Here is a 22,668-nt window from a genome sequence, read left to right on the forward strand (position 1 = left end):
CTCATAATACAGTCTTATACTTCTTGATTGTCTTCAAAATGAGTCAAGGTGTGCGGAGGCTCTTTCTCTCCCAGTGAACATATTTGACGGGGCATTGGATAGCTACGGACTTCGATCTCACCCAGAGCGGGTACTACGACGAAACTGGGTATGGACTGGACGACGAAGAAGAGTATGAGACGATCACACAGGAGGACTGCTGGACAGTCATTTCCAGCTTCTTCGAGCAGAAGGGTCTCGTCCGACAACAGTTGGACTCTTTCGACGAGTTCGTGCAGAACACCATGCAAGAACTAGTGGACGAAAACGCCGACTTGATTCTTGATCAGAGCGACCAGCACACTGGCCACGATGGGGACGTCAACAGGCGTTACGAGATCAAGTTTGGGCAGATTTACTTGTCTCGACCAACTGTAACAGAGGCGGATGGCTCCGTCGCTCCCGTTTTCCCTCAGGAGGCTCGCCTGCGTAACTTGACGTATTCCGCGCCACTGTACATCGAGATGAAGAAGCGAGTGTTGGTAGGAAGGGAGGATCCGGACAGTTTGACGGGGGATATGACTTGGGAGCCGGAGCATGAGGAGAATCCTGAGGACACGAGGAAGGTGTGGATTGGAAAGGTGCGTCCGTCTTAGTACGATGTGGTATGAGTATGGTCTGTTGAGCCTTTAATTCTAGGTCCCGATCATGTTGCGCTCTTCATTCTGTATCCTCCACGGATTGGTCGACGAAGATGTATACGACCTGAACGAATGCCCCTTCGACTCTGGCGGTTATTTCATCATCAATGGATCGGAGAAGGTGTTGATTGCTCAAGAGCGGATGGCTACGAACCATGTGTATGTCTTCGCTAAGGCACAACCTTCTCCTATCAGTTTCCTCGCGGAGATCCGCAGTGCTGTCGAGCGGGGAGGAAAGACAATCAGCCAGTTCCAGGTGAAACTATTCCACCGGAACCAGGAGCGTTCGGTAAGTCGAATGTTCGTCAGTAATTGTGGCGCAGGCTTTTTGAACGTTTACCTCAATGCAGCTCGGAAATGTTATGAAGGCTACAATCCCATATATTAGGGTCGACATCCCCATCTGGGTTGTCTTCCGCGCCCTCGGCGTTATTTCGGATCGTGACATTCTCGAGCACATCTGCTATGACATGCAGGATGCGCAAATGCTTGAGATGCTCAAACCATGTATTGACGACGGCTTCGTGATCCAGGATCGCGAGGTTTGTGTGCCTATTTTATTCCGCACCTTGTACGTTGACATGACATGCAGGTCGCACTGGACTTCATTGGAAATCGTGGCACGACCACCGGCCTCAATCGTGAGCGTCGTCTCAGATATGCGCAGGAAATTTTGCAAAAGGAAATGCTGCCCCACGTTTCTATGGCGGAGGGTTCAGAGTCGAAGAAAGCGTATTTCTTCGGCTATATGATACATCGACTGCTGTTGGCGGCCATGGAGCGAAGAGATTTGGATGACCGTGACCACTTCGGCAAGAAGAGACTGGACTTGGCTGGACCTCTGCTGGCCAATTTGTTTCGCATGCTTTTCCGCAAGCTGACGAAAGACGTTTACCGCTATCTTCAGAAGGTAAGTCTCTTCAACACGCATAGGAATTTTTCTTCAAATTTTGAATTACATCCAGTGTGTGGAGACTCATAAGGAGTTCAATCTTAACCTGGCTGTCAAGCACAATACGATCACAAATGGCCTCAAGTATTCACTCGCCACGGGCAATTGGGGTGATCAGAAGAAGTCGATGGCGTCCAAAGCTGGTGTGTCGCAGGTGCTGAATCGCTACACATATGCATCGACTCTGTCTCACCTGCGTCGATGCAACACTCCGCTTGGACGTGAAGGTAAAATTGCGAAACCTCGCCAGTTGCACAATACCCACTGGGGCATGGTTTGTCCTGCCGAGACCCCTGAAGGGCAGGCTTGTGGTCTCGTCAAGAACTTGTCTCTCATGTCTTGTATCTCCGTCGGCTCTCTCTCTGCACCTGTCATCGAGTTTCTGGAAGAGTGGGGGCTAGAGTCTTTGGAGGAGAATGCACATTCAGCAACACCGTGCACGAAAGTGTTCGTCAATGGTGTATGGATGGGTGTCCACAGAGATCCTGCAAATTTGGTCAAGACTATCAAAAAACTTCGTCGAAAGGACGATATTAGCCCTGAAGTTTCGGTCGTGCGGGATATTAGGGAGAGAGAACTACGCCTGTACACTGACGCCGGTCGTGTGTGCCGACCCCTGTTCATCGTTGAGAACCAGCAGCTGCTGCTCACCAAAAAACATATCAAGTATTTGAACGACGGCGTGGATGATCAGAATGAGCAATACAAGTGGGATCAACTCATCAAAGGCGGTGTGATCGAGCTTCTTGACGCAGAAGAAGAGGAAACAGTCATGATTTCTATGAATCCCGAAGACTTGGAGAACTCTAGGCTCCAGTCCAGCGGAATGGATCCGCATGCGAACGATCCCGACTTTGATCCAGCGGCGCGACTAAAGCCCACCATCACTGCGCATACTTGGACACATTGCGAAATCCATCCTAGCATGATTTTGGGCGTATGTGCAAGCATCATTCCCTTCCCCGATCACAACCAGGTGAGTGTTCCTTTCGCCCAGGCTTCGGGCGCTCTAATGCACTGCATAGTCTCCTCGTAATACGTACCAATCTGCCATGGGTAAACAAGCCATGGGAATCTACTTGACCAACTTCCTAGTAAGAATGGATACTATGGCCAATATTCTATATTATCCTCAGAAACCACTGGCTACCACTCGTTCCATGGAATACCTGCGCTTCCGAGAACTTCCTGCCGGCCAAAATGCTATCGTTGCTATCCTGTGCTACAGTGGGTACAACCAAGAGGATTCCGTCATCATGAACCAAAGTTCCATTGATCGTGGGTTGTTCCGGAGTATGTACTACCGGAGCTACATGGACTTGGAGAAGAAAAGTGGCGTTCAGCAGTTGGAAGAGTTTGAGAAGCCCACTCGTGAAAACACGCTCCGTATGAAGCATGGAACGTACGACAAACTTGAGGATGATGGTTTAATTGCCCCCGGAACTGGTGTTAACGGTGAAGATATCATTATCGGTAAGACTGCCCCCATTCCTCCGGATAGCGAAGAGCTAGGACAGCGGACGCGGGCGCACACGCGACGAGATGTGTCGACGCCCTTGAAGAGCACCGAGAGTGGTATCATTGACCAGGTCTTGATCACGACGAATGCCGAGGGTCAGAAATTTGTCAAGATCCGTGTACGGTCCACACGTATACCGCAGATCGGCGACAAGTTTGCTTCTCGTCACGGTCAGAAGGGTACCATCGGTATCACCTACCGTCAAGAGGATATGCCATTCACCGCGGAAGGCATCACGCCAGACCTCATTATCAATCCTCACGCCATTCCCTCCCGTATGACAATCGGGCATTTGGTCGAGTGTCTGCTCTCCAAGGTCGCGACTCTCATTGGTAACGAGGGTGATGCTACACCTTTCACTGATCTGACGGTGGAGTCGGTGTCGCAGTTCCTTCGACAGAAGGGTTACCAGTCACGAGGTCTAGAGATCATGTACCATGGACATACTGGTCGCAAGCTCCAGGCACAAGTGTACTTAGGTCCGACATACTACCAGCGACTTAAGCATATGGTCGACGACAAAATCCACTCGCGTGCTAGAGGTCCTGTGCAGATTCTCACCAGGCAACCAGTCGAGGGTCGTAGCCGTGATGGTGGTCTGCGGTTTGGAGAGATGGAGCGTGATTGCATGATTTCTCATGGTGTTGCTGCCTTCTTGAAGGAGCGACTGTTTGAGGCCAGCGATGCGTATCGGTTACACGTTTGCGATATGTGGGTATATTGATTTACGTTAATTGTTCATTACTGAAAATGCCTTTTAGATGCGGACTTACGGCTATCGCAAATCTTGTAAGTTACCATGACACTGATTGTCAAATCGACACTTACTTTCATGCCTGCCCAGAAAAAACAAACGTTTGAGTGTCGATCCTGCAAGAACAAGACGGCGTGCTCACAATTGTACATTCCTTACGCCGCTAAATTGCTGTTCCAGGTTAATATTGTCGTCAAGTATTGCTCTGTGTTACTGACTTTGTTCCACAGGAGTTGCAAAGCATGAACATCGCAGCACGTCTCTACACGGTGTCGACGGGACGCATCAGGGACTGAGTTCAGTATGGGACATTCATCCGCAGGTACTAGAGATATTGTGCATGTATATTACAGATGCTATGACTTAATGTAATGAATGTATGTTCGAGAACCTAATCGTCCTTCATTAACCCTTCCCGCTCGTGGTCGTCGCCTTCGTGGCGCTCAGAAGTTCCCCTTCGCTTTTTTGCACTTGGCTCGTCATCATCACTACCAATTCCATCTTCGTCCCCAATGTCGAAGACAATAGCATCTTCGGCAATGGAACCAGCGCCCCGATGTCCAACCAAGGTTGCAGCATCGTCCTCACTGTCTATCACGCCTCTTGCGTCAATATGTCGCTCCATCGCATCGAGATCATAGTCTTCAGCATCTGCTGGATCTTGCGCCAGCTCGTCGAACATCGCGAGCGTGAAGATAACAACAGATTAGTACTACCGTCATTGAAATCTTAAAAATGACCTATCTTCTGTTGTTAGGCGACGGTCGCCAAAGATATGCGATAGAAATAAAATCGACAAGATAGAGGAGTGCCAGCCAGCCGTCAAGCAGCCACCATTGCACCCTCCACGACTTCGAGCCGTAATCTAGGTGAGATGGAAGTCAAAACGTGAGTTGCTGAGATAGAAGATGGCACGATGGCCCCAGACGAACCTTCGGCGAGCCGCCCAGAGAACGTCAAAGATGACACGACGAAGAAGACCGCAATGACCAACACAGTCAGCAATAGGATACGATGCAGCCATTTGAACATGGACAGCTTGTAGTGCTGCCTTCGGGCGGCCAATTGCGATATAGTAGCTGAAACAGGCAATTAGCCAAAGCGGCACAGGGAGAAACCAAGTCCACGCACAGTTGAGAGCATATAAGATCCACAGCAAGAAGCCGCTGAGTGTGAATGCTAGTGGGATAACGAAGAGCAGCAAGACCAAAGCTGAGGTGGATTGCAGCTCAAGCTCTACAATGCCCACGGCATACAAAACTATACAAATCACATCAGATTAGTAGACTCCTCGACAAGAGCTGGATAAATTTACCGCCGAATAGAAAATGAGCAACAGCCAATGCTTGGCACCTTAACATCGTCTTTCCGAGAGATTCGCGGACAACACTCAGACCCAGAGAGACGACGAGCAGCAAGAAGAAAGAGAGCGCATTACGTCCGGCGTCCAGGATAGCCACTTAAATGATGTCAGCTCATATAACAGGTGAGGTTAGGGGGTTTATGTACCGACAATGAGGAAGACAGTGGACGGAGCCCCTCTTCCGTGAGCATTCAGATAGCGATAATATGCTGTCAAATCAATGTGTAGGGGTCAGAGCTTCGAGGATACTGAATACTTACCCCAATTTGCTACCATCTCGATAATGAGGAAACCCAAGAGACTAGACAAGTAATACTGACACCGCATACATTTTGAACCATGAGGCTACATATAATGCCGCAACGCGTACCTGAATAGGGAGCAGGTCTTGAAAATTCCTGTAACAGAGCCATGCCCAGCCACAAGCGACGGCTGAATAAACGATGAACATTGCAAAGTAAAACTTTGCAGTAGGTGCGATATCAGAAGTATGAAAACACAAACTAGGGAAGCGGCCCTCACATTGACTTTAGGATAGTCCGTCGCCGGAAGCTTGCCATCAAACGTATTTTGGAATAGTACGGTGCCGGTATATAAAGGGTGATAAGGGACATCGGTGGAAGTTTGACGAGGAATGTTCGACAAGACCGTGACTGGGACAATCGCTGGCGAAGATTATTCGCTGTTGAACAAGCCGAGGAGCTGCTGGGATGACTTACCGACACAATAATACCCAGTCTTACGCACTTTATATTGAATGGGCTGGTGATAGGTCAGAATGCCAGATGGACTGGGATTCAATCCCTGTCGCTTGGAATGTACTTCGGCATTCCTACGCCAAGATGATGTGTAATTACTCCCAGGAGGTGTAGGGTTGCCCTCAGGATTATTCCAAAATCCACTAGTAGAGGCAGCGTCCGACGACGGAAACAGGGACGAAGCAGTTACATTTTGGGGGAAGTTCACCCTCGCCGACCAGAAGCTAGTTTCGTTTAGAGACTTTCCAGTGGGAAGATCGACAATGAATCGTCCGAGTTGTGAATTTTCACAGTAGCCTCCTCTGATAGCGTCAGACGTGCAAACATACGTCTTCTGCTATGACATCTGGGTTCAAAATGACGTGCATAAGACCGATAAACATTGCTCACAGGCAAGTCGTTCACGTCGGATGTAACTTTCCCAAGATACTGCATATCGCTCCATTCGTATACGACCATGGCCAGCTGGCCCTGAGTAGTACTATCAAAAGTGACTTGGGGCGCGTGAGCTAATGTTAGTATTTATAAATGCACAGGAGACATGCCATTGATGAATGTCTTCTGGTTTGCCCACATTCCAGAGCATATTTGTCGGTCATAGTCTTTGTCGGATACTGGAACCTCATATGCTGTCGCGGAGAAGAGAAAGAATATAAAGGAATAGAGAGACAAACATCGCCAGTGACCGAGCAGCATGGCGGACGGAGGAGAAGTGTTGACGACTGTTGTTCAAGTCTGTCACACTCACTCTGTGTCTATATCCCACCCGCCGAACTCAACCGCTGCTGCTGCGCAGCTTCCGTTCCCAATTGCTTGTCATTCTGTGCCTAGGGAACCCCGCCTTGTCCCTCTCCTATCTACGTCTTCGCCATGCTTGGAGACGATGAAGATATCTTCGACAGCGTCACCTGGGAGTCTCCTGCAGCGCCAGCCACCGATGTTGGCGGACCCTCTGCGCATATTGGTCCTGGATACCGCCAAAGCACATCTGAGAGCGATGAAGGAAGGGGGCCTCACGATCCAAAATGGGGGGGTTATCTCATAACGAGTGTGAAAGACCCAGTTAAGGAGCTCGCCGAGACCAAGGATGCATATGTTTCGTACTTGGTCTCCGCGAAGGCGAGTCTTGTCGTCGTTTCTACATCAACCGGATGCTTGAATCTTCTACAGACCAACTTGCCCATGTTCTCAACACCCAATCCCTCATCAAGGAGGCGCTTTCAGGATTTTGTGTTCCTACGCGACCATCTGGCCAAAGACTTCCCAGCATGTGTGGTCCCTCCACTGCCGGACAAGCACAGGCTTGGTTCGTAGAAACTTTAATCATTAAGTGGGGAATCATTCTAGACGCTTGCTTCCGATAGAATATGTGACGGGAGATAGGTTCAGTCCGGAATTCATGGAGCGACGCCGATTAGAGTATGTCCGTACGGTCTTGCTGCAAGGAGTCGCGATTCTAACATTGGATTAAGCCTCCATCGATTTTTACAGCGGCTTGCACGCCATCCGACGCTGCAGCGGAGTACGCTTCTCCGCGCGTTCTTTGAGTCGACGGAATGGGTGAGTTATTTTGATGCAGTAGATGTTTCTTTATGTTCAATTGCCTGTAGCACGTCCACATGCACCAACATGTTGCCCATCCACCGGGTCCTGAATCTTCCACTGGCATGATAGACACCATATCCGACACCCTTCTCAACGCTTTCTCTCGTGTACGCAAGCCTGACGAGCGTTTTCTCACGATGCGCGAGTCCGTCGACAAATTTGAGGAAGGAATTGCAATCTCCGAACGTCTTTGGAGCCGAGTGCGGAATCGAACAAATGGTGCGTATTTTCCTACCCTGTCGCGCCCTCCTGGGTCTCTTTCGCATGCGAGTCTCTGAGGCTGAAAGAGATGGCGGTACTGTACCGGCGGAAGATCTCACCGGCGACTATCATGATCTTGCGGTCGCGGTGCAAGGATTAGGGTTTTTGGAATCGGGGATTACGGACCCGTTGAACCACTTCTCAAACACCTTATTGGAATTTTCTGCACTCTTACGACACACGGTACGCACGTCTGTCTTTTGCTCTCGCTGACTGCGAGTGAAACTCGAAAGATAGACGCATACGACATCCGATCCGTTCCTCGTACACCTCCACTCATTACTCACTTACTCACACGCAAACCGGGCGGTCCTTAAGCTCCGAGACCAAAAGCAGATGGACTTCGAAGAGCTCTCCGACTACCTGTCAGGTGTCACCTCGGAGCGCGACAGGCTCGCAGCCGTCATTAGTGGTCACGCCGGAAGTACTGGCCTTGGTCTTGGTGCATACCTCAAAGACAGGGTAGATGCATTGCGTGGAGCTGATGATGATAGGAGCCGCGTCGAAAAGATGCGCAAGTTGGATGGGAAGATTAAGGAGGTAGACATTCCTTTCTATTCCCTTTGATGCGATTCTAAGCATGCTGAATGGGTTTCATAGCTTCAAGATGCAGTCACAACAGCGCATGAGACGTCTGATGCCTTTAGTGACGAAGTCCTCTGCGAGCAAACTGTCTTCCAGTATTCCAAGGACGCTGAAATGAAGGAGATGTTTGGTAATTTGGCAGATGGTCAAATTGAGTTTTATAAGGCGGTCAGCGGTTTTTTTCTTCTTTCATCATCTTTCGTAACATCTCACTGCTACCTCAGGCAATGGAAGAGTGGGAGCGCATCATACCCATTATTCAGCGCATTCGAGTGGACGTTTAAATGCCAATTCTACCTGCTCCATACGCATGACTACTTCGGTGTGCTAGTAGTGTATGCATTATGCTACACTAACATGAGCGTGCAGGACCCGATATCAAATATTGATACATGACAAATAGGCTACAGATTGCAGATAATATAGCAAGATTTTCCTTGACCCAATCACGATGCTCGTCCTTTTCCTTTGAGGTCTTCTTGTCCCCGTTTCAGCTTTGCTTCAGATTCTTGCACGGCTACGGACAGCTAGGATGGAGTATTGATTATTAGCCATGCCTCTTACTGGTGCAGCTACACGGTGGGTGACTTGCGTTAATAATACCAGTGTCAACAGCACGGATCATGTGCAGCTCTGCATTTTCATGTGTGCCCGCCGTTGTATGGGGGGTTGTCGCTGGAATCCAAGATGGTGGGTCCTGCCTCTACCATTAGTCTCTGACATGCTACACTGACGATGCGAATACCTGTCCATGAGAAGCTGCGGGTGCTTTATCATCTTGCAACTCAAGAACGATTGCGAACGAAAGATCATCTATTATGTTTACAATATTGTTATAGCATACATGTTTGGCTATCTTGGCGAAAGGGGCCGTACCGCACATTTCCAGTTGGCCCAGTTGGGCCTCAGCCATGTTAAGCTTCACCATGAACGAGCGGAAATACTGCCCTAGGGCGGTGGAGGTCATAGCTTCCTGAACGCTAAGACGAGATAAGTCTAACGGATAAACGGGCAAATGGACAGCACAAATGAGATGTTTACCTAGTGTCTTTGTTGTAAGACTCTAGCTCAATCATGCACTGTAGCGCGAAGATGAATCGTTCAAGAGGGACCTCCTCTTTATCTTTTATAACGACCACGACTTTGTTTACGTGGCCCTGCGTTGCGCGGTAGTATGTCAGTATCTCTTGTCATAAAAGACATGATCTAGGAGACCACGGGACGCACAAGCACAAGCTCTTCTGTAATAGCCTTGATGGCACCCGATATATACTCATTCAAGGCAGGATGACGAGACTGAAAAACGGGGGTGTTGTACTTCTTCCTGCGGACGAAAAGCTCTGCAGGATATATTTGCCTGATATACAGGATGGTATGTATAGCCACTTCGACTAGGCCATAGTCATATACACAGTATCCACGATCGACAAAGTAGATAGCTCACTGAACTCCGCGATGCCACGAACGGCCTCTGGCAGCGAGTCAAATACTGTGTATACTAAGGGCGATGAGACACGCACGGTTGAACGTCAGGGGAGAGTCTGCAGGCATGTCGAGCTCGAATCCGCTAGTAATAGCAGCAGGTTAGTGCCCGGCGTGATCAGGACGCGTCTAGTGCGACACCATCACGTGAGACGTGTACGCGTATAGAATGTCGCGACGAGCGGGGTCTCCACTGATGTCATGGCGGAATATACATCACACTCACGCCTCGTCGCAGTGACTCTCATCTTGACTTCCAGACATGATGAGCAATCTCACCGACTACGCATACGACCTGCGCCCTTATCCTGGCAATAGCGACGACGACCCCGATCCCGGCTCATTCAGCTTCAAGACTATCAAGCGTGGTACAAGAGGTGTGTTCTCAGCGCCGTGGTCTTTGGCCTACTCTCACCCTGAACGCCTTAGCTTGTGACAGATGTCGCAAACTCAAGAGCAAGTGCGAGCCTACCACGGGCGACAAGTGCAAGAACTGTGCGGCCGCCAATATTTGTGTGTAATATTCTTTCTCGTATACTGGGAACCTCACTTACCTTTGTCATATATTTAGCATGCACTTTCCAGGGTCCGAGTTTCAAGCGAGGGCCTCCAAAAGGCTACATTCATGCAATCGAGCAGCGGTGGCACCAAGTCGAATGTATTCTAGCCACCATCATGGTCACTCCACAAGCGCAGGACATTATATCAGAGCTGCGTAGCGATCCGTTCTCTCGTGCCATCCTCGACCGTGTCGAGTCCGGTCCCTATGGCCCCGGCGCAAGGGAGCACCAGTCTCAAACCTCCAAATCCGAGAACTTCTATGCGACGATCATGGGCGCACCCGATGCCAATGCTCGCGACGACCGCCGTGTGAGAAGACAATCACGTTTGACGCGCGAGATAGTGTCCATCGAAGACTCCAACATGTTCGCTACTCCGACTAAAGAATGGCAAGAACAACTCATGCGTCGTTTAGCTGGGGGGCGGGTCTCCGAATACCACTCGGTGACTCCTGTATATAGAAATGCAAGCCCAGCGTCGTATTCTTCTTCCTCCCGTCACCAGGAGAGCGTTTCACCAAACTTGGGCCCAGAAAGACAAAGAAGAAAATTGGAGACAACATACGTACCAGATCAATCTGTGCTCCATTCGGATCGGGGGGAAGAGATATCGGATGAGCCTTGTACGTCTATTTCGTGACTGTCCGACTTTCTGATGATATCTCTTACTGCAGACTCTACTTTGGATGAAGTCGACGACACGACAGACTCATTCGGCCATTTGGCACTGGATGATCACAAAGAGGTACGTTATTTACGTACATGTCGCATCTGCATGTTGATCAGCGTCAATTAAAATCTAGATCCGCTATCATGGACATGCCTCAGGCCTTCCGCTCCTCGCAAGGAGTGAACATAAAGACGGCGGACGCAAACCCGATGCGTTATGGTATGCATTATCCTCGTGACTGAACAGACTTATCTAGATTTAGCATATTGTAGGAATTTCCCCGAGCTCAAGCAGGAAGCACTGTCAGAAGACTTTCATTCCAACGATGCCGAAGATGCCACTGAAATTCCACTTCCCCCAATGGAAACCCAGCAGCATTTGATCAACCTATACTTCACTTATGTCCATCCGTTCTTTCCCGTCATCCATAAACAATATTTTATGTCCGATTTTTCCACGTACGTTGGTTGTTTTCTGGACTCGGCGCGGCTCAGTCAAATGTACGTTTCCAATTTGTAATCAGGTCCCAAAGTATGGATTCCCAACACTGCGCTGGGCGGCCGGCGGCCATTACAAAGCGAATGCAAAAGATGAATAAATTGCTGCTACTCGCTATGTTTTCTATTGCTGCGCGCTTCTGGGACAACAAACTGCCCGGAAGTCAAAGCGAGGATATGTTGAATGAGGGTGTGTCGTATGCGATGCGGGCAAGACAGATTCTAAGTAAGTTCCTCTAGTTAACATATTCCGCTGGCGGGAATGCCTCAGAGAGCTCGAGTTAATGAACGTGCGATTCGGCAGATAATATATACCAGTTCAGTCAGCCATCAACCGTCCAGGCACTACTGTTACTTGGAATACGCGAGTTTGGCATAGGTGAGGTGTCTTCTATTGTACTACTACTCCAACCGTCCTAATGATTGGGTAGGATCTATGGAACAAGGATGGCTGTACAGCGGTAAGCTGTGTCTGTATCATATCTGTGCAACATGAAAGTTAACATATGTTCCTTACCAGGAATGGCGTTGCGGATGGTCAGCTTGCATCTTAGAATATTCATTTGCTTGGCGAGATGTTAATTTTCTGACTGTGTAGGCGATTGATCTTGGAATGAACCGAAATGCAGACAAGTGGACAAGCAACGGGAGAGAATTATTCACGCCCGTGGAGAAGCAAAGGAGGAAACAAATATGGTGGTCATGTTGTATGACTGACAAGTACGTTTATATTTGATGCTTAATACCCACTCGGTGCTCAATGAGTGTGGCATTGTCCAGACTATCAGCTATGTGGATGGGTACGCGTTTTCCCTGACATCGTTTCAATTTCCTAAAGCCCTGTTTTCAGGTAGACCTATTATGTTCAGAGCAAACGACTATTCGACATTGATACCTGATCTGAATGATGTGCGTGAACTTGTATTGGCCTCCTCTAATCGACGGGCATGTAACGTGCATTATAGAGTGAAGAGTACGAAGTTTGGCAACCATATCCTCCGGACGCGCTCGGACATGACTTTTCCCCCAAACCTGCTAAGTTGATGAGCTGCTTCCAAAAGCAGTGTGAACTATGTCAGTTTTTCCGTCTGGTCGATTGTTTTGGATGTTCATTACCGAAATCAGCGGTCATCATTACTGATATTATGGATCGTATCTATCCCGTGCGTCCGTCGTCGGATACGCCACGACGGACGTTGTTGCAGCAGCTGGAGGCGAGGCTGCATAATTGGCTCTTTGGTTTGCCAGACTCTTTCAGATACTCCACGACAAGTAGCCTCCATACACCGTCTCCGCATGTGCTTGTCCTTCATATGGAGTATTGTTCTGCGGTTCTTTTGCTTCACAGGGCATTGTGAGTGTTCACCTCTGATCATCCTCGTTGTGGTCATAATGTACATTCCGTTGATGTCGACCGTTAAATAGTATTCCTTCCCCAAGATCGTGAGCAGAACATAATCCGTAACAAGACGAGACATTAACCAGGCATACTCAGACACCCTACGAACGAGGGAAGCCTCCAAGTGGATCCTATACCTCTAAAATCTTTTGACATTTGTCAGAGTGCGGCGTCGCATATAAGTTCTATAGGTCCGTCACTGCTACGACCGCAAGTGCTTCAGCGACACTTATGCAGAATTGTAAAGTGACTGTATATCACGAAAAGTACGGGTTGAATAGTGCACCCGCATTTGTGTCAATTTACCTCCAGACCGCTGGGTGCGTATTTTATATATCGTACGAGCTCGCAGCTGACAAATTCTCGCTCACAGAATCATGCATATCATAACATGTATGACTGCTGTCTGTTTCGTTGAAATGATTGTTAACAATCGACTACAGTGACAAGACAACCTCGGAATACTCAAGCCACAATTGGACTCAGACAATGCACCGAGGCTCTGGAGCATATGCAGGTATGTCCACTGCACCCGTTATGATGCATAAGCGTGACTTTCTTTCTCTACAAAGCGTGTCTGGCCAAGTGCTTCTCGAGTACGTAACCTCCTTGAGGGTGCGCAAGTCAAACAGGACCAGACTTCTCTTTCCATACAAGACAATGCGCTGAGGCGGAAACGATCTATGGGGGAAGCCATGGGCTCTGAAAAGAATTCAGTCGACATCGATCGAATGCCGTCAGGAGGTGTCTATTCAGAATCCGAGTTCTCGTATCCTGGACCAACATACGATGAGGATGCTAGTGCACGTCTCATGTATCACACACTAGGACTTGATACAGGTGTGGACGACTCCATATCCTATCCTGGCTATCAGTGGTGGCCCTCGGATGCTACTTTCGACGAAAACTTCATGCAAGACAACCTGGCAGACGCCTCTTCCATTGCTCATGCTAGCGTCAATGGAGTCAACATGCCTGCGGGCGCCTTCACGTTCGACCAAAACCACTTTACCCCAGACTTTATACAGGGTGTCCACTATCCTATTCTCGATACCTCGCACCTATTCGCCTCTCATTCTCATACGACCTACAATCCGGACTCAAGACATCCCAATTGACGGTAGCTTAGAGACCATAACGCTTGACGTCAGTCCTGCTTTCGGAGTGGAACCAGCATACTTCGCTTAATACACAGATATCGATGCCTGCGGAGTGGCCGTGCTGCTGTGTACCTTATGTATCAAAGTAGTCATTGCGACCCTGTCACTACTCATAGTGCTCACAACGAGAAATAGTCTTTGAACTATACGACACGATTGTGGCAAGTCCCTAGTCCCTTTGAGATGTTTGAGGACAACCATAGTCGCACATCTCTAACACATCTCATAAATATGGGGTTTCTGCTAGTATGTCTCCAGCAGTATCCTGAGGTGCGCCCGGGCAAGTCGTGGAGACAGGCTCACAATATAGAAATGTCCATTTCCGTCCTGCGATAAAAAGGCGTAGGCATCGAAAAGGTGCCAACTGAATAGGATAAGCCTTTCCTCACCAAGAAAATGTACATTTCCTTGTAATGGCTCGGGGTCGTGGAACGAGAACCTGCCTCCCGCTCAGGCTGTACCCTATGTAGTGGTCGACACAGCGATGTAAAATCAACTCCGGAAAAGCATCGACATCCAGAACGCCGATCAAAGCTTCGTGAAATGAACACGCATGTAATTCCTTAAGCTGCAACTTCAAGAGCCCCAGACGTTCATAATAGTGATACAAAAACTTTCGTCTCGCGATCATCTTCATCTAGAGCTCGGTAGCTCGTAGATAGCAATAACGACATAATTTATCCGAGGACCGGCGGGTACTCAACCGTAATTGTCTATCTTGATCGTGAGTACAGACAGCAGAATCGCCGGCAAATTGCCATAGGATAATGTCACCGCACCATACTCAATCTGCGTCAACACGCATTTGACCCCTGCCTCTTCGGATCCGCTCCTCGATACCACCCGCACCCCCAAATACCTTCTTCTGTTCTTGGCTCAAGAAACCACCCATGCCCTTCGACTTCGCTCTTGCTTTCCCTTCAGCTTCGGCCTCGGCCTTCTCCTGTTCGAGTAAAAGGGCAAGACGTTCCCGACGATCTTGTGTCATGGTTGTTGCATCGGAAGTCATGGCTGCTAAACGTGCCGCGCGTTCCTCAGTGCCGTTCGTTGAAGTCTTGACAGGTTGGCTTGCTGGCGGTAAGCGGGGAACCGGACTCATGCGCGAATGCTTCAGGGGTAGAGTAGAGTACGGGCTGGGGCTCCTACGCCGTTTCCTATCATCCGGTGAGCGATTACCCTTCCGCCGCCCGCCGTAACCATTATCGTCAGATTCGTCGGACCTCGGCCATGTGCGGATTCTGTCACTGTCTCTCCTGCTTTTCATATCTACGCTCCTGCTCCTGCTCCTGCTTCGATGACGCCTGACGTGGAAATCAGGAGTAGGACTGCGGCTTCGACCTCGCCTGCTTAAATGAGCTTCGTCGACATGGTAGTGTCGACGATATGTGTATGCTGGGGATCGAGGGCGTCGGTCGATGGGACTTAACGATCGTTTCCGATGTGAAAAGCGATCTCGAGAATTAGAACGTCGCCGCTCGTTGTAAGGAGAGGCTGATCTCTCCCGCAGCTTATCTTTCTTCTGCCTTTTCTCTTTCTTGGATTTTTTATCTTTCTTCGGCTGAAGTCCGGCGCGCTCCTGCATCTCACGCAAACGAAGAGGATTAGACATCAGAGCCTGGTAGGACGCTTGTTCCTGCTGCTTGATAGCGAGCAACGGGTCTTCACGGATTTTTGCAGCAGTATCACGAGCAGTATTGGCATATTGTGTAGCAATGAAATTCTTGTGAGCAGCACCAATCTGCACATTACGAAGGTGAGTACCGGGCCAAGGCTGCAAATTGCGGAAGCCGCACTTTCTCATTCTCTCCGGCAGTCAGAATCTTGTCGACCCTCTTCTTTCCGAGGAGATAGTCCTCCAAATCATTTTGATTTTGGCTACTTCCCGTGGCTGGAGTCGTGTACATCCAGTCTAATTTCTCTTGCCTCTTCTTGCCGGTTTGCTCTTCTTGTAAGCGCTGCAATTCCTGTAACTGCCGTTCTTCCTCCTTCTCCTTACGCAGCTGATCCAACTTTTTCTTTTCCTCTAGCTGTAAGGCACGTAAACATCACTAAAAACCCCTCTCAGAACAGATTTGGCGAGGCACATACCGCTTTCTTCTCCTCAAGCCAGACCCGCTCCTGGTTTTTCAATAGGAGCGGGTGCCAAGACTTCTTCATATTCAAGTCGCCACCACCCATGTTGTCAGATTATACGGTAACGGATGCGAGCGGGTGTTATGAGGGCTGAGCGGTAGGACGTACAGGAACTCGGATCGAGCCTGGTTTGACCTTGGTGCACAGAGCTGCTGGAGTCTGTATTGATACTTGTTTGGAGGTCACAATGCCGAGATGCCGCTTGCGACCGCTCGCGCAGCGGCGGCAGAACCACAACCTCACTACAGCTGATTACCATGTCCTCCCCACAACCAGGAGATGTCGAAAACGCAGGAGTGGAACATGCCTACGATACTCAATTTCTGTCAGACTCGGTGTACGTCCCTCTTGTTCTCGTCGTTCTAGCCGACTCATGGATTAGAAATGTTGATAGTCATCTCGTCATGACATAGGCCTACGCGTTCAATATACTCGATGACCCGCGAAGAGATCACAAAGGGTCTTGCAAATCGGTTCGTGCACTCGAGGGCATACATTATTCTCTATCTTGCCATGGCGGCATTGTCCGTCACCACCGTTGCCCTGAGTTTAGTGAACGGATGTCCAACGCTGCCCTTCTATATCTTGGAACTGATCATCAACGGCGCAATGATCCTCGAGGTCTCTGTGCGTTTTGTGGCGTTTGGTCGGGTGAGTTATTACCAAATTTCGAATAAGACGATTCGCCTGAGCTCATCGGGGAAATTTCCAGCAATTTTGGACGTCAATATTTAACGTGATGGACCTCGTATTAACCATTTTTTGCGTTATCACTTTGCTTGTGATATTTTTCGCAGGATGTGGTAGCACAAGTAAGGAAGAAGAGCTGCTTGATACACTCCTCCTCGTGGCTCGAAACGTCCTTCAATTTGGCAGGTTGGCCGCGGTGATGCGACAGTATGTATTCTCTACATCTATAATTTGCTAACGCGCTTACTTTCATGTCATACAGGTCTGGGCAGTCGATATTTTCTCGGCCCAAACCTATCGATTTGTCTGCGAATCGCCGGAGAGGATACACCCTTGATATCGACATGGAAGACGAAGAAGTGGATGACGAGCTTGGGCGGCCCCTCATTCGTGATGCAATAGTGTTCGATGCCGATGATTCTTCATCTGCCTCTCGAGTTCTATCTTCCAGCCAGTCACAAGCGACGAAAGTGGCACAGGGTCGAGACGAAGATGTGTGGGCTGATTTGGGCTAGCTGCAGTCATCATCCAAAGGAATTTTGCTTATCATAACTGTTCTCATATTTACATGTGAGTTTCCTGCTATCTGTCTAGTCTTGGACACTGACTATGTGAACTTTTCCTATAGGTGGTCTGTCACATTTATGGTCTGTCTCGAATGCCATCTCGCGTCCTTAGGGTTGAATGCAGTGTCCTGTAAATGATAACCCAGGATCATAACGACGCATTGATCAAGCGGCTCTGGCAGAATATGTTTTCATTGTTCCCTGTAGGATGGACAAATCTACTTTGCAGCCGGCACATTCCTGCGCTCTCCGCTCAGTAAGGTCGGACACGACTTGTCATGATACTGTTGTTTCCGCACCAATGATAACAGATAATCAGGCGAAGGCAGACAGGCATACATCAGAAGCCAACTGAATTGTATTTCGTGGATTTAGCCATCTGGTCTGTGCTTTCATTCACGGAACTGCCGTTGATCCCTCCGCATGCTGGTGGCGATCCCAATTTGATGGCGTATAGTTCCAGGATACTACCGTCCGACCCGTCCACGAGACAGTCATGTCATCTCTAGTTCGGACCATACTCAGACATTCAATAGGCCTAGTCAGACGTATGGGGTGAACCAGTTGACCAGTGGTAGGCAATTGGGAAACAAGCATGCATGCTCACCATTTGAAGTTGCACGCGATGGCTGGGCAAGTACTATGTATACTTCTCAAACACTTGGTGGACAGCTGCGCAGATTTTTTTTGCATTCCTGAGCAATCGACTAAGACGGCTGGTCAGGAGTGTCCCTCATTGTGCGATTTATATTGCTGAACAAACAGCATCTGTGTGATTGGTCCAGTTCACTGAGACTTGGACTCGTTCGAGTCTCAGACATCTGCTTCTTTATCGGGGGTGTCTCATACTGCGATCTGCGGACGGTCGCATCTCACTGCAGTTGAGAAGAGACGTACTTATGAGTTCACATTTCATAAAACGTTCATACCGATGGGATCTCGATTATCCTAATTTGCTTCGCGGATTCTGAATGTAAGGAGGCCTGTGTCCCTGAATGAGGGCGGCTCCCTGGAAGGCCATGCGGGGAGGTTGATGTGTTTGATATGCAGTGCCGACGAGTGTTGGAGACGCTAGCTTGTTTGGTCGGTCAATGGGCAACTATTATCACCAAAGTCCCACAGAGTCGTATTGAGAGAAATGGTTTGTGCTCAGATGCGGAAGAGAGGATGAACAACAATTATGGAGTACAAGGCTGATGCCACGGTCTTGGCAGTGAAACTGGTTTCGGGGATACGTTGTGGTCCACGTATGAAATTGAACAGGGTAAATGTTCACAGTCGTTCATTTGTCGCTGATAAGTATTGCGAACGCGATTAGCGCCTGCGGCCGGTAACCACGGTCCTCGCCGTCTTCTACCATCGCCTCTCTCGCCCAATTGCTGACCTGTCGCTCTCCTGACCGCCAGACGAACCTCAGAGTACTGCTCATGCCGTAATTCACTTTGCTCTAGGTTCGCATTCTACCACGTCTTCTCTTATTTTCTTGTATACTCACCCTCTTTCTTCGTCTCCGGGTTTAGCTGTAAATTCCCATCGCTTCCTTCTGGCGACTACGCTCTTTCCTTTGCCTCCTTATGTCCTCCACACTCCTACCATCCACGCACTCCAAGTCGTGGTGGTCTCGGCCGAAGACTTCAAAAGATGCATCGCGTCCAAAGCAGACTCAATCAATGCCTCACCTTTCGGAAGGCTATGAGAAATCGTCGTCTTCAACTTCGACCGGCTCAATGAGACAGAAGGAACATCCTTCAAGTCTCAAATTCCTTACGTTAGGCTCTGCGATGGGCTTCAAAGCAAAGAAGCTGCCCTCGTTGGCTATACAGGATCCTCCCGTTAATACCCCCTCCCTACCCAAACTCCATGTCAAATCCAGTGCTACCGATACACCATCCGCTCCTTCATCCATTTCCAATCATCGATCACCCGTAAAATCTCCAACAACCACGCCTTACTCTGAATATGACGGCGACGCGAAGTCTGCGAAAACCATGTCAGAGCCCCGCACTCCTTCGGATTATGCCAGAGATAGGACATCCTTTCAGCCCTCTGTGCTTACCTTCACGGAGATAGACCCATTTGCTGCAGGAAGTGTGGTCATTCAGCAACCAAACCCCGAGTCAAACAGGCTCTCAGTATATTCGGACTCGTCGATGCTGGATCCCAGTCGTAAGAGCGGCGACATCGCATTCTATAACCGCATCTCTTTCGCATCTTCCTCCTCGAATTCACATGGTCATTCGTCAGACGGCAACTCAGGACGTCTTGTTTCAGCGCGACCTGCAGGTCCTACTAGGTGAGTGTGACATAGCGGTCAACGACGGGGAGTTGAGCGTTTTCGTTAGACTGCGATCCAACTCTAGCGCAACCTCAGCACGTCGCCGGCAAAATTCTACGACGAAGCGAGGTGGTGTGCAACAAGATGCTCAACACGCTGAATGGCGCCAAAAAGATGTCACTGAATCTGCCTCATCAGTCTCAACGCCTACCTCAGACAGTCAAAATCGACTGAGTGCGCCCATTCCTGCCGGTATATCCTTCCTTTACGAATCCGTACCTCCGTCGAACTCGAGACCCCGGGGGATGACCATCGCAGCACCAGGAGAGAGGGGTAGCACTAGACCTCGTACTGCCAATGCAGTTATTGGCCTGTCTGGACAAACCAATTATCCTTCCACCGCGCCGCTGCAATTACGTCGAAAGGCTTCTGATTCATCTTACGGAAACCACACACCGTCCTCTGCAGCACCTTCTCCATCGCCGGTGATGTTCACCCGGTCTCGTTCGTCCACGGTGACCAGTAATGACTCGCCAATATCGTCCGCTTCGGCTCATCCTTTGGTCGTCGTCCGTAAAGCCTCATTCCCCCGCGCGCAGCTGCCGCCGCTCAGCAGTGCACCGCCTTCAAGTGAATTGCCCCCGCCTCCATTATCTCCAACTCTCTTCCCTCGTCCTACGGATTCCATTGACGATCTGTCTTCCTTTCCTGATCCGCCGTCGTCGAGGTCTAGTTTGAGCTTCGCTCCTAGTATCGATTTGAGTGGAGACAATGCAACATCAGACTCAATTGCTCAGATGATGCGACAGACTCTTGGGTATCCCCGGAGTGATTCGAGCAAGAAGAGGCCTATGGGCTATATAACCAGTCGCGCCACTACTAGTCCTACCGGAACCATGCGTGATGTTCCGTTGGATTCGGCTTCGTTGTACTCGTTAAACAAATCTCCACCACTCTCCGCTGTCAAGGGCCTCAGCATGTCTTCAGATTTTGCAGGAGACGGACAGCATTCTGGCACTCCCAAGCTGTTGAAGAAAGTTGCGTCGAAGCAGAGCCTCCTGGGGAAGCGCGGCTCTGGCGCAAGCGTCTTGTCCTTCCCATCCTCCAGTACGGCCTATGACGATGCTAGAAACGTATGTAGTGTATCTACAGGAAAGACTCCGCGAAAACAAAGATCTTTTCATCACCCGCGATTACATATGCCCCCCATCCCCGCCCTGCGACACGCCAACTCTTGTAATGGTTCTCCTCCCGATCAATGCTCTCCGTATCCGGCGTCCGTGTCCGGTGACTCGCAGCAGAACAGAAGTAGCATCACGAGTTCTGGAACGCGAAAGCGCTTGTTCTCTGGATCAAGTGTGCGCAGAAGTACGTCCTCGCAAGGACCAACCAGTCCTTCCATCTCAGGTGATGACGACATGCGCTCCATGTACAGTGACGACGATGTTCGAGTGGCTGGACAGGAGATCCTGATGTCCTTTGGCGGCGTTGGAAACTCGTTTGCGCTTCTGACTAGTAACTCCTGTGTCGCGCCATCGTCATATTGGAATGAACACAGTATGTACGATTCTAACAAAGCGGTGCATAGCGACGCAGCCGAGGGAGCTTCTCAAGCAGAATATGTCCCGCAGCATATCATGGATCCTGCTGATATGCTCAAGCTTGAACAGCAGCTCGAGGACGAGAAAATCGCAAAACAACAGGAGCAGGAGCGCCAGGAACGACAGCCATGGTTTGGACTCGATGATGGGCTGGAAGATGCGCTATTTGGCGGACGCAAGAGGTCGGATACAAGAACACCTAAAGTGGGATCAAATGTAAGACTCTCAACCGCATCCGCTGGCACATTAGCATTTGGGACTAGTGGTAGTGAGTTGGGTGAAGTCGCATCATCGACGCGGGCAGCACTCTCACCGTTGTTACCATCGGGACGAGTGTCCGGGCCTATCTCCCCAAGTAAGTCAAGAAACGGCCTTAGCCAAGCATCGGGATTGCCTCTTCGCAGCAATTCAGTTTTGGCCATGCATTCCTCGAAACCTCTGTTAACATTAAGACCGTCAACCGCGCAACCTAATCTAGGCTCGCCTTCCAAACCCACTATTCACTCCACCCATTCCCCAGAGCAAACGCCCGTGAGTTTGCCTCCGCCTCCGCGCTCTCGAAGTGGACGCAATCAGCAGCGTTCAACTCAGAGCGAGTCAACTAAACGCTCTAGCATTGTTCCGCTACATCCCCTCCCCCCTCCACCCTCGCGAAATCGAAGCCACTTTCAGGCCAGTCGTTCTGAAGCTTCCCACGACCGTCCATTCCAAAGTACTCGCCCGCCGAGCGCATTTGACACGAAAGCTCTACAACGAAGGTCCATTATGCGGAAACCCTCATTCTTGGATATAGAAGACGAAGTAGATGCTGCGGCAGAACGTCTTGTGGACGTTGATGTGGATGGGTCGCTCTCATCTCCGGAACTAGAGAGCAGTTTCTTAGAGATGGGCGGGGGAAAGGATTCATTTGACACCATCCGCAGTTCCGATAGTTTGCCTTACCGTTAATTATAGGATCACCTTTCCTTGTCCGAGTATTACTTTCCCTTCGTACGTATATTTCATTATTCGATACTATATCACCGTACCGCCGCTTATTGGCGGCCTTGTTTCGTGTTCGTATTAGGGAGTGCTTTTATTACTACCTACTCCCTCTGGTCTACATACTACCATTCTTCACCACTAACCTGCTGTAATTTTCGTGAGGTACTCGTCCAC

General features: G+C 49.6%; 9 protein-coding genes across 9 annotated transcripts; 5 read left to right on the forward strand and 4 right to left on the reverse strand.

Annotated features, from left to right (window-relative positions):
* Nucleotides 1-38: 38 nt before the first annotated feature.
* FIBRA_06621 (uncharacterized protein) lies at nucleotides 39-4,201 on the forward strand (the record flags this gene model as incomplete). The annotated part of the gene is made up of 10 exons (XM_012328334.1): nucleotides 39-48; nucleotides 103-620; nucleotides 679-969; nucleotides 1,031-1,222; nucleotides 1,273-1,590; nucleotides 1,646-2,608; nucleotides 2,658-3,862; nucleotides 3,913-3,940; nucleotides 3,996-4,085; nucleotides 4,136-4,201. The coding sequence occupies 10 exons, from the start codon at nucleotides 39-41 to the stop codon at nucleotides 4,199-4,201; spliced, it is 3,681 nt and encodes a 1,226-aa protein (XP_012183724.1).
* A 95-nt stretch (nucleotides 4,202-4,296) lies between these two features.
* FIBRA_06622 (uncharacterized protein) lies at nucleotides 4,297-4,587 on the reverse strand (the record flags this gene model as incomplete). Its single annotated transcript, XM_012328335.1, has 2 exons — nucleotides 4,297-4,337; nucleotides 4,398-4,587. 2 exons carry the CDS (start codon nucleotides 4,585-4,587, stop codon nucleotides 4,297-4,299), a joined length of 231 nt encoding a protein of 76 aa, XP_012183725.1.
* A 58-nt stretch (nucleotides 4,588-4,645) lies between these two features.
* On the reverse strand, nucleotides 4,646-6,485 carry FIBRA_06623 (uncharacterized protein; the record flags this gene model as incomplete). The annotated part of the gene is made up of 10 exons (XM_012328336.1): nucleotides 4,646-4,770; nucleotides 4,838-4,984; nucleotides 5,037-5,165; nucleotides 5,221-5,364; nucleotides 5,415-5,477; nucleotides 5,529-5,583; nucleotides 5,639-5,731; nucleotides 5,791-5,933; nucleotides 5,988-6,363; nucleotides 6,417-6,485. 10 exons carry the CDS (start codon nucleotides 6,483-6,485, stop codon nucleotides 4,646-4,648), a joined length of 1,344 nt encoding a protein of 447 aa, XP_012183726.1.
* Nucleotides 6,486-6,896: 411 nt separating this feature from the next.
* Nucleotides 6,897-8,761, forward strand: FIBRA_06624 (uncharacterized protein; the record flags this gene model as incomplete). The annotated part of the gene is made up of 8 exons (XM_012328337.1): nucleotides 6,897-7,332; nucleotides 7,391-7,445; nucleotides 7,499-7,586; nucleotides 7,637-7,850; nucleotides 7,903-8,075; nucleotides 8,130-8,432; nucleotides 8,493-8,645; nucleotides 8,702-8,761. 8 exons carry the CDS (start codon nucleotides 6,897-6,899, stop codon nucleotides 8,759-8,761), a joined length of 1,482 nt encoding a protein of 493 aa, XP_012183727.1.
* A 162-nt stretch (nucleotides 8,762-8,923) lies between these two features.
* On the reverse strand, nucleotides 8,924-10,162 carry FIBRA_06625 (uncharacterized protein; the record flags this gene model as incomplete). The annotated part of the gene is made up of 8 exons (XM_012328338.1): nucleotides 8,924-8,994; nucleotides 9,066-9,174; nucleotides 9,223-9,457; nucleotides 9,519-9,634; nucleotides 9,705-9,868; nucleotides 9,922-9,948; nucleotides 9,998-10,044; nucleotides 10,107-10,162. 8 exons carry the CDS (start codon nucleotides 10,160-10,162, stop codon nucleotides 8,924-8,926), a joined length of 825 nt encoding a protein of 274 aa, XP_012183728.1.
* Nucleotides 10,163-10,224: 62 nt separating this feature from the next.
* On the forward strand, nucleotides 10,225-14,203 carry FIBRA_06626 (uncharacterized protein; the record flags this gene model as incomplete). Its single annotated transcript, XM_012328339.1, has 21 exons — nucleotides 10,225-10,336; nucleotides 10,389-10,472; nucleotides 10,531-11,142; nucleotides 11,194-11,264; nucleotides 11,323-11,408; nucleotides 11,462-11,647; nucleotides 11,713-11,912; nucleotides 11,991-12,065; nucleotides 12,118-12,147; nucleotides 12,207-12,223; nucleotides 12,285-12,406; nucleotides 12,467-12,486; nucleotides 12,537-12,595; nucleotides 12,652-12,760; nucleotides 12,812-13,040; nucleotides 13,112-13,129; nucleotides 13,182-13,276; nucleotides 13,333-13,405; nucleotides 13,459-13,478; nucleotides 13,529-13,602; nucleotides 13,658-14,203. The coding sequence occupies 21 exons, from the start codon at nucleotides 10,225-10,227 to the stop codon at nucleotides 14,201-14,203; spliced, it is 2,838 nt and encodes a 945-aa protein (XP_012183729.1).
* Nucleotides 14,204-15,029: 826 nt separating this feature from the next.
* On the reverse strand, nucleotides 15,030-16,423 carry FIBRA_06627 (uncharacterized protein; the record flags this gene model as incomplete). The annotated part of the gene is made up of 3 exons (XM_012328340.1): nucleotides 15,030-15,983; nucleotides 16,039-16,272; nucleotides 16,334-16,423. 3 exons carry the CDS (start codon nucleotides 16,421-16,423, stop codon nucleotides 15,030-15,032), a joined length of 1,278 nt encoding a protein of 425 aa, XP_012183730.1.
* Nucleotides 16,424-16,635: 212 nt separating this feature from the next.
* FIBRA_06628 (uncharacterized protein) lies at nucleotides 16,636-17,583 on the forward strand (the record flags this gene model as incomplete). The annotated part of the gene is made up of 4 exons (XM_012328341.1): nucleotides 16,636-16,715; nucleotides 16,792-17,029; nucleotides 17,091-17,254; nucleotides 17,331-17,583. 4 exons carry the CDS (start codon nucleotides 16,636-16,638, stop codon nucleotides 17,581-17,583), a joined length of 735 nt encoding a protein of 244 aa, XP_012183731.1.
* A 1,625-nt stretch (nucleotides 17,584-19,208) lies between these two features.
* On the forward strand, nucleotides 19,209-22,458 carry FIBRA_06629 (uncharacterized protein; the record flags this gene model as incomplete). Its single annotated transcript, XM_012328342.1, has 2 exons — nucleotides 19,209-19,927; nucleotides 19,977-22,458. The coding sequence occupies 2 exons, from the start codon at nucleotides 19,209-19,211 to the stop codon at nucleotides 22,456-22,458; spliced, it is 3,201 nt and encodes a 1,066-aa protein (XP_012183732.1).
* Between the last annotated feature and the right edge of the window lie 210 nt (nucleotides 22,459-22,668).

The sequence above is a fragment of the Fibroporia radiculosa genome (assembly GCF_000313525.1).
Source record: "Fibroporia radiculosa TFFH 294 genomic supercontigs, scaffold8194, whole genome shotgun sequence".
Classification (NCBI taxonomy): Eukaryota; Fungi; Basidiomycota; class Agaricomycetes; order Polyporales; family Fibroporiaceae; genus Fibroporia; species Fibroporia radiculosa.